The sequence below is a fragment of the Sinocyclocheilus anshuiensis genome, unplaced genomic scaffold, assembly GCF_001515605.1.
Source record: "Sinocyclocheilus anshuiensis isolate Anshui unplaced genomic scaffold, SAMN03320099.WGS_v1.1 scaffold930, whole genome shotgun sequence".
Classification (NCBI taxonomy): domain Eukaryota; kingdom Metazoa; phylum Chordata; class Actinopteri; order Cypriniformes; family Cyprinidae; genus Sinocyclocheilus; species Sinocyclocheilus anshuiensis.
In genome coordinates, this window is record NW_015539900.1 from 1,002,373 (window position 1) to 1,016,033 (window position 13,661).

The 13,661-nt window shown below is 38.2% G+C and overlaps 1 protein-coding gene across 2 annotated transcripts in view; it reads left to right on the plus strand.

The window, feature by feature from the left end:
• The window catches only part of LOC107686042 (V-type proton ATPase subunit H), a 71,207-nt gene that overhangs the window by 8,832 nt on the left and 48,714 nt on the right, over window positions 1-13,661 (plus strand). For both annotated transcript variants that reach the window (XM_016482862.1, XM_016482863.1), the window contains exons 3-6: window positions 7,046-7,145; window positions 7,337-7,426; window positions 8,312-8,425; window positions 11,812-11,916. In XM_016482862.1, coding sequence (XP_016338348.1) covers window positions 7,046-7,145; window positions 7,337-7,426; window positions 8,312-8,425; window positions 11,812-11,916 — 409 coding nt within the window. The remainder of the gene's footprint in view (window positions 1-7,045; window positions 7,146-7,336; window positions 7,427-8,311; window positions 8,426-11,811; window positions 11,917-13,661) is intronic.

The following is a 13,661-nucleotide window of genomic DNA, read 5'->3' on the forward strand; positions in this document are numbered from 1 at the left end:
TAGTCCATCTGCCATCAGTGGTTCAACCGTAACGTTATGAAGCGACGAGAATACTTTTTGTACGCGAAGAAAACAAAAATAACGACTTTATTCAACAATTCGTCTCCTCTGTGTCTCTCCTCATCACCGTAGCGCCATTTTGGAGAATAACCACTGAACGCTAGCCGCGACACAAGGATACGTTTTCTACGTGTATTTACGCTTTGATTGGAATGAAAACAGCGCATCCGTGCAGCGCGGCTGACACCGAATAGCATACGCGGCTTGCGTTCAGTGGTTATTCTCCAAAATGGTGCTACGGTGATGAGGAGAGACACAGAGGAGACGAATTGTTGAATAAAGTCGAGGATGACTTTCTGGAAAACAGCCAGGGAAGCCAGGACAACATTTCACAGCCACCGGAAACACCAGAGCCAGAGCCCCGCTTTCCAGACACATTATCCCTCTCTCCAGCATCTCCACTTCTAAGCTTCTCACAAAAAATGGAGGAACTGGTTTATGCTGGGACCAAACTCTCCCACTCTTTCGCTGCAAGCCCCCAGATATCAACTAAAAAACGGCGGGCCCCACGACCACCAAAGCCTGTGGGCAAGTATTCTCGTCGCTTCATAACGTTACGCTTGAACCACTGACGGCAGATGGGCTATTCTGACGATGTCTTTCATACTTTTCTGGACCTTGACAGTGTAATTTACTTGGCAGCGAATGGGACCGTCACAAGCCCCCCGGTTTTCATCCAAAATATCTTAAATTGTGTTCCGAAGATGAACAAAGCTTTTAGGGGTTTGGAACGACATGGGGGTAAGTGATTAATTTTCATTTTGGGGTGGAGTATCCCTTTAAACATTAGCTCACTAAAAAAAATAAATAATTATTGATCAATGACTTAAAGGCACAATATGTAAGATTTTTTTATTAAAATATCCAAAAACCACTAGAACAGTGTTATATATTTTGCTGACTTGTGTACTTACATTATCCCAAATGTTTCAAAAAAGTTTAAATCTAGAGAAATAAGCAATTTTAACTAGTGACACGGACCGTGTCCATAGTGTTATTGTGTTGCCTATCAAAGACGCTTTAATATGTTGTGCGTTTTATTAGACTGGTGACGACCGCACAGAGTAGCATAATAACAGAACTTTTAAATGTATCAAGTATGATAAAACAGCGCTGCTTTTTTTTCCCACATACGCGCCCGGAAAGAGCGGAAGTGGTCGACTGTGGCATAATAAAAGCTCCGCTGCTTTCGAGCCGCGTGTCGCACTCGTTCAGCGACATCGTTTCGCTTCGATGGCTTTCAGCCTCACCCTGCTTCATTCTACTACGTTAATAAGTCATTAGCTCATCCATGAACATGATTTCTGCCTGAGTCCCGTCGGATTGCATCGGCTGTGGGGATGAAGACCACAACTCTCATGATTCCACACTCAGTCACGGCGTCATCAAACTACGCCTTTGCCTCTTTTTTTGTTTTTTTCTCGTTTATTTTGAATACGCGCCCTCCAGCAGCGAAAATTACATATTGTGCCTTTAATAACCACAAACAACCTGGATTTTATATTTTTAAATTAAACGTGGCTAGAAGACAGCTGCAGTGCAACAGTCCTCAATGAAACAGCCCCTCCTAACTTTACTTTTATAAGTGTCTGCAGGACTGTTAGGAGAGGTGTAGGCCTAGCTGCTCTATTTAAAGATGTCTATCAATGCAAGCAAGTGTCATTTGGTCAGTACTTGTCTTTTGAATGTCTAGGTATTGTGCATTTTGTTTATCATTATTTACAGGCCTTCAAAATACTCTCCAGCCTTTGTTGAAGAGTTCACAAAACTGTTATCAATTATTTCTTCAGAGTTTGACTGTTTTGCTATTGCAGGGGATTTTAATATTCACATAGATAATGAAGAAATCAAAACTACAAAATGAATTATAACTGTTTTAAACACTTTTGACCGGATTCAGCATGTGCATGGACCCACACACAATCGTGGACACACTCTCGATTTACTCTAGAGGTCGACCGATATGGGTTTTTCACTGGCCGATGCCGATATTTAGAAATCAGGGCAGCCGATGGCTGATATATGATGCCGATTTTTTTGGCTGATATGTTTTGCCGATTTTCTTTTTTTTTCCCATTCATCTCATAAAAGTGAGTTTGAGCAAATGATTATTGCAGGGTACAAGATGTACAAGTAATGGTAGTAGTAGCCCAATTTAGAGTAATAATACATGGCTCAAAACTTAAGCACCTCAAAACTTTTTTGTTTATGTTTGCTGACAGACACCAGTGTTTCCCACAGACTGCAAATTAATTCTCTGCCAGCAGGAGGCGCTTTGGGAGCTGGAGATATAGCGGTTTTCCCGGTAAAGGCTGTAATCAAATAAGTGCTGCTCACAAACGCTATCAGGCATTGCAGGAAAGACTAAATGAAAATGACATTGAAGCTTTTCTGAAGACAGTCGGTTCTTTTCAAAGATACATTCATATAAAAACACCCGCGCTGCATTTTAATTTTGAAACGTGAAGCGCTCATTTTATTCAACGAAGTATAAGCCTTTTGGAAAATCTATTTGTAGCGGTCAGTTTTGATATTGTGATGAGCCGCCACAAATAACTCAATGTATAGGAAACACTGGACACTGCTATACGTCAAATGGCCATAGTGATAACAAAAATAAAAGATTTCACATATATTGCACTGCCTGCTGCTCATAACTGCTTAAGAGTGCGCTGGCCACGAGCGAATATATGACATAGTGGATGCTATTTTCGGACCTACAATACTAATCAGCCCAGAAGTTTCGTCTGAATTGAACGTGTTTCTACTTTCACATGCAAATAACTTGTTGCACTTATGAATATGATAACTTTCCGGCATCAATTCAAGTAGGGTAAAACGTAATCCCGCTTTCGAAACGGTCTGTTTTGCCCTGCCATTAGCTGAGCCTGTGTGTGAAGTTGAACAAGCCGCGGCTGCTGCAGCCTGCAGAGCGTGAGCTGCTCCATCTCACGCAGCCAGAGGGAGATCCGCAACAACGCTTAGCTGCCCGCCAGTGCACCTGCCTATTAATCGGCCTAATTTGCAGCACAATCGGCCGATGCCGATGAATTAAAAAATGCCAAAAACCGGCCCATTTGGCCGGCCGATCAATCGGTCGACCTCTAATTTACTCATTCAATTCAAGTTTTCAATTCAAGTTTATTTGTATAGCGCTTTTTACGATACAAATCGTTGCAAAGCAACTTTAAAGAGACAACTCATGCCTTTACATTTTGTTTATTATAAAAAGAAATGCAACAAATTTAAAGAAATTGAATCCATTACAAAAACTGACAACCAAGGCTTTGATTTATAGTGTTTTAAGAATCTGAATAGTCTAGTTCATGTGTACTTATGGGTACACAGAGCAGTTGAGATAAATCAGGCAGGTTATTTGTGTATCTGTCTTTGGTGGCTGGAACAATAGTTCTGCCCGGACGATAACGCAGAGCCATGTAGTTAATATCAGTAATACGCAGCATTAGGGATGATAATGATTAACCGTGAGCCGGATGAAAATCGATTCAAGTATGTGACGATTCAAATCGGTTGAGATGCTAATCATGATTAAAATGCAGTTGTTGCCTCTCATTTTTAATGGAAAGAACACAGACAAAGCCTTATTTTGTTGAAGAGATTTATTTTATTTGTGTTACTACCTTATTTGATTTGGGGCTTGTTTTAAAATTTCAATGTAGTTTTGTTATTTACATTTACATTATATTTAAATTTTGTTATTTAGCAGAAGCTTTTGTCCAAAGCGACTTACAAATGAGGACAATAGAAGCAATCAAAACCAACAAAAGAGCAGTAATATGCAAGTGGTTTTGCTTGACTCCAAAAGAGTTTATTAGGTCCTAATGCATCATTTGTATTATCAATGTGAATGTTAAAATCTCCGACAATTAGCGCTTTGTCAACGGTAACCAATAGGTCTGAGAGGAAATCTGCAAATTCCTTTAGGAAATTTGTATACGGCCCTGGTGGTCTATATACAGTAGCCAGAGCAAGAGATACGATAGATTTCTTTTGCATATCTGACAGTGTAACATTAAGCATTAGTATTTCGACCGCCGCCACGACCAGTCTGACGGGGCTCATGCTTATAACAGTAGCTTGGTGGAATAGACTCATTTAGACCAATATAATCATTTGGTTTATTATCTGTGATCATTTCATTTGCAATAACTGCTTTAGGTGTGAGTGATCTAATGTTTATGAGCCCAAACTTTAAAAATAGTTTAGCACCAGTTAAACAGTGAGTGTGCACTTTACCTTCGACTAACGTAGCACGGACGTGCCGGACGATGGAGTCTCCGACGATCACAGCGTCACGTTCCATTTCGCGGAGGGGAGCGTAGCGGTTCTGGGTGGAGATGTCGAAGACCGGAGGTGGCGGAGGGGGAGAGGTCGTCGCCCGGGGCCTGGCTTGCGTCTTCCACTGCGGGTGCACCCAGGGTCCGTGGTGTCCTGGTGCCGGAGTGAAGGACATCTGGGAAGATTGCGTCCTGGGTGCACCGGGCCTGTGCAGAGAAACACACAGAGTAGAGGTGGTGGGACTGTTAGCAGCACACTGTATACTTACCCCGGACTTGTGAGCGTCAGCCCGGGATGTTTCCAGCGCGGCTTTCCGCTCCCTCAGCTGGGCCTGCTTCTTCACCAGGTCACGAATCTGCTTCTCCACGGCCTCCAAAGTGTCCTCACCTGCACTCAAAGGTAGACAAACATCCGCCATTAAAGCAAGTAACAGTGAGTAAAACAATGGTTATGTGTGTGAATAGAGTATTAGCAATGTAAGCGAGATTAGCGGCAACCACACTGGCGATGCTAATGGGCTATAAGCTAATAGCGGACTCGGGAAATCAAAAGGAAATAATGGTGTATAAAATTGATTTTAAGATAAAAAAATAGACGATAAATAATTAACTTGACAGAGCTCAAACTTAAAACACACGGCAGCAACAAACAGGAAGTGATGTGTGTCATCAGTAGAGATCTAAACATTTCATCCATTGTTATTAAAGGAGACATATTATGCCCCTTTTTACAATATGTAATATAAGTCTCTGGTGTCCCCAGAGTGTGTGTGTGAAGTTTCATCTCAAAATACTCCACAGATCATTTATTATATTATTTTGAAAATGCCTATTTTGAGTGGAAGCAGAAACACGCTGTTTTTCATGCCTGTCTCTTTAAATGCAAATGAGCTGCTGCTCCCCGCCCCCTTTTCCAGAATAGAGCTGCGCCATTACAGCTCATAAATAGTAACTTAAACAACCCTCGCACTCTTTTTGCTACTGTTGAGAGACTGACAAACCCCCCAAGTCAGATTGCCAGTGAAATGCTCTCCGACAACAAATGCAATGAGTTTGCTTCCTTCTTTTCTGAGAAGATCAATAATATCAGAAAGGCGATTGGCACATCCTCAAGTTATGCAGAGGTCAGACAAATTTGACCGCAATTTCAAAATGAAGTTACTATGTCTGTTTTTGAAGCAACATTTTGGAAGAAATAGTAAAGCAGCTTAAGCTGCTGTATTGACACACTTCTCACATCTTTTTTTTTTAAAGTGTGCTTAACTGTTTAGAAGCAGATCTCTTAGAAGTGGTGCCTCACTTCTTTCTGGGACGTTTCCAAACTCCCTGAAAACTGCAGTTGTTAAGCCCCTTCTGAAAAAGAGCAATCTTGAAAACACCATATTGAGCAACTAAAGACCAATATCAAATCTTCCTTTTATAGGCAAGATTATTGAAAAGATAGTTTTTAATCAGCTGAACAACTACTTAAACTCAAATGAATACCTGGACAGTTTTCAATCTGGTTTCCAATAGGGCTGTGTGATATGGACAAAAAAAACCTATCGCGATTTCTTTGATCAGTTTTGCGATTTCGATTTTAATCACGTCATAGACATATTCATGTTTAAACTCAATAAATATAACTTTAACCATCACCACGAATGCCATCTACTATTGCCTTGTTTATCTAAAAGTGCACTTTTCCTTGTTTTAAATCGGAGTGTGTGAACCTGGCGTTACGTTTGTATGCCCGCCCAGTCTGTTCTGTTCTCGTGCTCCATTACATACATTAAATTCCTTGTTTTATTGTTGTAATTATTTTTTTATGATAATTTTGCTTCCTTTTATGTAAAGCACTTTGAATTACCATTGTGTATGAAATGTGCTATATAAATAAACTTGCCTTGCCTTGCCACAGTTTGCACAGTTTGCATTTGATGATCCTTAGATCCTTCAGCAAATACAATTATCATATTAGATCTAATTAGAACATTGTATTTTTCATGTGTAATAATAGTCAAAAATTATACTGAAAAAATACTGAGTGCACCTTTAATTTTTAAAGGGTTAGTTCACCCAAAAATGAAAATTCTGTCATTTAGAATAGCATAGAAAAAGTTGTTTTTTTTGGGGTTTTTTTGCGCACAAAAAGTATTCTCGTAGCTTCGTAAAATTACGGTTGAACCCCTGATGTCACATGGATTATTTTACCGATGTCCTTGCTACGTCTCTGGACTTGGGAACATTTCAGTTGTATTGCTGTCTATGCAGGGTCAGACAGCTCTCAGATTCCATCAAAATATCTTAATTTGTGTTCCAAAGATGAACGAAGGTCTTACGGGTTTGAAACGACATGAGGGTGAGTAGTTAATGACAGAATTTTCATTTTTGGGTGAACTATCCCTTTAAGGTGTAGATACTCGTTTGTGATCAATAGGACCCAATGGGACAAGTAACAGTTTTATCAATGGGCCCAACCCATCATCCCATCCTTATTATTGAGTCCTGCAAGCTCTCCACAGATGAGAGAAATATAATTTACTTGTGTAGGCTTGAGAATGGATATATTGGATCTTTGACAGATTAAAACAGTAAAAAAGCAAGTGAGAGTAAATATGTTTAATAAAAAGAATGTGAACAATTAATGCACTTTGCTGCATTTGCTGCAACTCCTTTTAGTCATTGGTGAGTTTCATGCTTTTCAGGGGCCAAATGATCTCAGCCGAGGACTGCGAGTTCATTAAGAAGTTTGAGATTGCCGGGTCTGAGGACAAGCAAGCAATTCTGACAAAAGAAGGACATCAGGTGGATATGAAATTCTTCTAATATTAGTTTTGCCCCTACCAAACTTTTAAATAATTAGTTTAAAAGAAGAAATGTACCACATTAATTTAACATAAGAGAGCTAGATCATTACCTGTGTTTTTAGGCTTACAAGTTGTATTTCTATTGAAGTCTGTACATTTAACTAATTTTTCTAACATATTTCGTTGTAGTGTGCAAAGACCTTCCTCAACCTTATGGCTCATATATCTAAAGAGCAAACAGTTCAGTACATCCTAACCCTGATTGATGATACACTGCAGGTAAAAACACACACCATTTCAGAGACAAAAAAAGTCCAACTCTAATGTCTGTTTTCTCATTGCCTGTCACACTTAAAAGCTTCAGAGTGTTCATTTATAAGGCATAAACTGACCCCGTATTATCTCCGTTGAAAGGTGTATAGTGTATTGAAATGAAAAAATGCGGACAGTTACATGAAAATTACTATGACATTTGCTTTTTGTCTCTTCACAGCCTTGGTCTTGCCAATGTTCAAAACGGAAAAATGTCACGTCCTCAAACTGGTTTTGATTCATAATGTCACTAGACATTGGCCTAGATACAGATTGATGCTCTAGCTTGGCTGTTTCGCTGTATAGTTTGTCAATATTATCTTTTAAGTTTGTGCTGATAGATGACCTTCATAAAACCCACTTTCAATTGCTTTTATGGAGTCTGTGGTTCTGTGTACAGAGTCTATACTGAGTATTTCTGTATTCATTCAGTGACTTGTCCCCTCGCAGCTCATTTAGCCTATGCCAATATGATAAAAATCTTCTATTCATATGCAAAGTGGGTATAATTTTAAAACAAAGATAAACAGGCTCATCTTTCTATTTTAAAAATCTTTTCATTTTATAAATGTGTCTCTGGGGAAGTATCATGTGCAATATGTGTAGGGTGTATTAAGTATTTTTCAAGGATGCAACAATGCTACCAAGTATAGTTCATGTTGTAGTGGTGATGAAATGGAAGTACTTCACCCTTGCAGATATAGTCACTGACTTTTTTAATGTTCATTTGTGGAAAGCTTTTAACTATATATCAGACAATGTGTCTGTGATCGTAATTTTTCTATAATCACCCAGCTTTTCTTATCAGTTTATTTTATGTTGCAATAATGGGTCTTCTGCTCTACTATGCAGGAAAATCACCAGAGAGTCAATATCTTCTTTGATTATGCCAAGAAGACTAAGAATACAGCCTGGTCATATTTCCTCCCAATGCTGAACCGTCAAGACCTCTTTACTGTTCACATGGTAAGTTGCTATCAGGCAAAAAATAGATAAATATCTATAATATACACTACTGTTCAAAAGTTTGGGGTCTTTAAGATTCTTTTTTTAAAGAAATGTATACTTTTATTCAGCAATAATGCATTCAATCAATCAATTGTGAAAGTAGTAAAGACGTTTGCAATGTTACAGAAGATTTATATTTAAAAAAAATGCTTTTCGGCTTTCTATTTACCAAATAATCCTGTCAGAGTTTTCACAAAGATATAAAACACCACAACCATTTTTAACATTAATAATAATAATAAGAAGAAGAAGAAAGGTTTCTTCTTCTTTTTTTAAACATATTAATGGCTAAAGTCTGATTATACTGTATTCAGCACAAACTGTGCTACAATAATATGCGAGCAGCATGAAAGTACATGTTTGTGTTTTTGAGAAAACAATGTTTATGCGTGGTTAGTGGAAAAACTAAATGTTTAAGTCACTGAAATAAGGCCATAAAACACATACAAAATATTTGTTCACAAGACTTTTGAGAACTGGATGTGGTAGACTAGAGTTTTTGCTACAAAATGATGTGAAATTTATCCTGTTCACTCATTTACAGAAAACAATATATTGATTTAACATTTGTAAAACCCGTTTTATGATAGAATGCCCTTATGGGAGGGAGTGACAATGGCCATGAATATTTAGTGATTCAAAGACAAAGAGCCTCCTATAATGGGCCATCAATATGAATGTGACTGAGGCAGGTAAAAAAGAGTGTGAGTAGAGTAAAATATTGTGGGTTTTGATTATTATCTGTATTTTATTTGCAATACAGTATAATAAAAATATACACAGTGAAGGTCAAGGACACATGATTGAACTTGACGCATCGCGTTGTGTTCTTCTTCTTCGGAGGTAAATTCATCTAATGGTGTGTTCACACCAGACGCGAAGCGAATATGCGCATCGCGTCACTCGCTCTAGATTACTCGCGGGATGTTTTTTGTGTCACTCGCGCAAATAAAAACAGCGCGATCAACCATGGTGGAGATAACTACAATCGCTGTTTTGTACCTGTTGTCAAAAAGTCACAAATACAGTGGAAAGCCAAACGCCGATGTGTCTGGGTTCACAGCACCATCCAGAGGAGGATGAATAATGTTAGGATCCTGTATTAATGTGTGTGTTACATTTTACTACTGTATATATACACTGATATTACTATTATTTTTATTATTGATAGCAGCATCTCTGTAGCCATGCTAATAAAATACAACTACTACTACAACTGATTTTAATTGTTTTCTATGCTCCAGACCTATATAATAACAGACGGCTGCAATAATGCTCTCTTCTATTGTCTGATTCAACTGGACGTGTCAAGAAACTCTTCGCTGATTGGCTTGTGCGAGAACGCGTCATGCGGATTTTCCGTTCGAGTAGAAATTTTTGAACTTGCGCGGAAGACGCGATTGAGGCGAATATCGTGCTTTCGCGGCAAACTCGTTGCGCATTTCGCGTCATTTGCGTCGCCCGGTGCGAATTCGCCTCTATTCGCGTCTTTGCGTTGACTTTGTATGTAAGCTACTTGGGCAAATAATTACATTCGTGTCTCGTGTGAACGCACCATAAGCGCGTCTTCTTCCAGAAACAAAAAGTAGCTGGGATGAGCTCTTCACGTTTGTTTACGGATGATGTGGGCGTTTACATGCGCGCGTGTCTCACATGGATGTTTAGAATCTGAAAACCGCGATCGGCTCGTGGGTGTGAACGCATTAGAGATAATGAGTATTGTTTTGTTGTTGTTATGACTATACACAAATAAGAGTAGACCCTTTGCAGTTTCAAATGATGCCTTATTCTTATCTGTACGATTAAAACTGACAGAGTATTTTTAGTTCTTTTCGCGGTCATAAAGAAAATACGAGACAGACCGCACCAGTGTGGGCTTCGACCCCAGAGGGTTAAATAGGAAACAGTTGTTTTAAATTGTAATAATATAATATTACATATTTTCATACTAAACTTATAACAACCATACTAGGCAGAAAGTGCTTTATTACAATTATGAGCTAAAAATAATTACAATATTCCTTAAATTATTTGTTATAGCAGTGAAATTAATTTAATGTATTTTAAGAAGCTCATTTGAGAGGAGAAGCTCCTATTTTCTTCTCTAAAATAAAAGTAATTTCAACTACACGCATAAGAGCTTAAATTTTGCAATTAAATTCAGGAGTGTGCAGGTGGTGTTTACTGATGGTTCAGCTACATTTACGTAACAAAGTCACCGTGAAATATGGACCAATATTTCACAATCCGTTTCTCCTGGAAGAAAAATGTTACTGAACAAAGTTAGCTTATCCTCCCATCTCTCTATAATTACTTGGGAATGATGTCAGTTCCTAAACAGAAATATAGCAAGTTTCCAGAGTTGTCCACATTCTTCCACACAGTATTCTGCTTACTATAAAATAGCATTGTGTTTTGTTCATAAAAGCAATAAATTATGGTTATTATTATTATTTTTTCAACTGTGACTTGTTTTATTCAACAGCGCTAGATTATTGAGCTTACATTCATGGCTAGTTCTAAACCTTTGGTTTGAGAGCCTATAGTTAGTATGGGGTCTATCAATAATTAATCAAAGAGATTTCCATGCTTAGTTCGAACATTCACTCAAAAGCAAAATGTTTTCCCAGGATACTCTCATTTTAGGGATACATACTTCACACACAGAACAGCGTGAAGTCAGTTGTCACAGTTTAATTACCCTTCAGGCAGACAGCGGTCGCAGGGTGCTGAACTGCATGATGATGGTATTGATTCCCCTTTCCATCCTCACCTCAGCTCTTAATGAAACACTCTGAAGTTCCTCTTTTGCATGGCAAGCAGAGTAAATGTCATGTCTTCTGGAAACATCAGAATAGCTCTCAATGCATTCATTACCATAGCGCACACACAGATGTTGGGAGTGATGGAGCTCTCAGTCAATCACTTCATCTGACCAATAATTCAAACATATTCTGCAGTGGTTGCATATTCGTTTGGCTGAAATGTTAATTTAGGATGTTTAATTTTAGTTTGAATGTTTCAGATGGATGCAGAGCAACAGTTGCCATTACTTATCGCAATTAAGGCTGTTAATTGTCCTTTGGCCTCTTGCCACTTTTATTCAGAGGAAAACAGAGAGAGGACAGGAAATGATGTAGAGAGAGACTGAGAGCAGGACTGGGAAATGCTATGAGCTCTATACAAACTCTATTCCAGCTTATTGAGCCCAAACAAGGCGCACCAGGCCACAGCCCCGTCAAGGCATTTTATATATTCCCATTTTCAAGCATCTGTATGAAAGCCACGTATAACAGAAATGCATTTTTCATGCACTGACACGACATTTCTCTTCTTTCCCTCAGGCTGCGCGGATCATAGCCAAGCTGGCTGCCTGGGGACGTGACCTGATGGAGGGCAGTGACCTGAATTACTACTTCAACTGGATTAAGACCCAGCTCAGCTCTCAGGTAGAAAACAAAGAGATTCTATCCTAAAATCAGCAGACCTTCTCTCTAACCAATTAAAAGAACAGTTCACCCAAAAATGACAATTCAGTCATTTACTCACTGTCATGTCATTCCAGACCTGAATAACTGATTTTTTTTTTGTTGAAACACAAAAGGAGATGCTATTTAGAATGTTAGTGACTGAGTCTCAGTGTCCGTTTCATTGCATCTGTTTCATACAATGAAAGTGAATGGAAACTGCTGATGCTGTTTTGCTTACTACCTATTTTTTTTCTGCTACGAAAGGAAGACATTTATATACAGTGGTGGCCAAAATGATTAGAACACTAGTATTTTCACCAGCTAAAAAATGTTTTCATTAATTGTAATAATCCAGTGAGATTTTTTTTTTGGAGAACAGCCAGTGCTCCACACAGAGATCTGATTTCATCATCATCCAGTCTGTCTAGAATGACATGAAGAAACCGAACAAACTGAGACAGACTAAATCCAGAAGAACTGTGGCAATGACTCCAAGATGCTTCAAGAAAAGAAACCTACCTGCAAAGCTACCTGAAAAACTATGCGCAAGTGCACCTAGGGCAAAAGATGCTTTAAATGCAAAAGCTGGTCACACCAAATATTGATTTAATTTAGTTCATAGAAGTTAATCGATAAAGAAAATCTATTAGTTACATTATTTTTGACAGCATCCTCATTTTACAGCATTTTTACACAAGTGCCTAAAACTTTTAACAGTACTGTAGCTTTGCAGGTATAGGTTTCTTGAAGCATCTTAGAGACCCTGTAACAGTTCTTCTGGATTTAGTCTGTCTCAGTTTCTTCAGTTTCTTCATGTAATTCCAGACAGACTGGATGATGAGGAGATCAGATCTCTGTGTGGAGCACTGGCTGTTGTCAGCTGAGCCCCCCTAAAATGAAAATCCTAGAATCGCCCCTGGCCACCACTGTAGGTTTGGAACAACATGGGTGTGAGTAAATGATGTTACAGTTTTTATTTTAAGATTTTTACATGAGATTTGAAGATAAAAAATATATAAAAACTATTAAAAAAATAGCTCATGCTGCACAGAAACTCTGTTTCTCAGCAGGCGTTTTTTTCTTGAAAAGCTCTTCACCTTATCTAAAACACATCTGCTTCTTGTGTCAGTCACAGAACATAACCTACTGTATCTGGATCAGTGTTGCCTCTGCCTTATGATGTAAATTTTCCTATACAATGAAACTTCAAAAGATGCCATCGCTTTCTTCTTGTTTTCAATCCTCCTCCTTTCACTGGAGTGTGAAAGGCAAGCTCAGACATAAAAGAATTTGTGATGTGCCAAAGCACTGGCCGTGCGCTATGTTCCTTTAAAAAAAATGTTTGCCTTTAGGTTTTTGGGGGTTTAAATAGGTAGCCTTCATATTGAAGAAGGTTATTTGTTTGCGTTTTTTTTACTTTAGTTACTATCAATAGCAGTTAAAGTAATGTTTGTTATATTGCTGAGTCAACAATGAAAATTTAAGATTCAAAGTCTAATTTATATTTGAAACGGAAAGTTTTTTTTTTTAATGGGTTGAATATAAAATCTGGAAATATCAAAGGCTTGATGAAGTAATGAATATTTCTATAATTTATATACTTTGTTTTACAATAAAATATCACCCAATTATTAGATTTGTGTAGAGTAAATTTTCTTGAAAGCCATAGTAATGTCCAACTTGTAAGCCAATCAGTTTTTGTCAATCTTTTTTTTTTTTTTTTT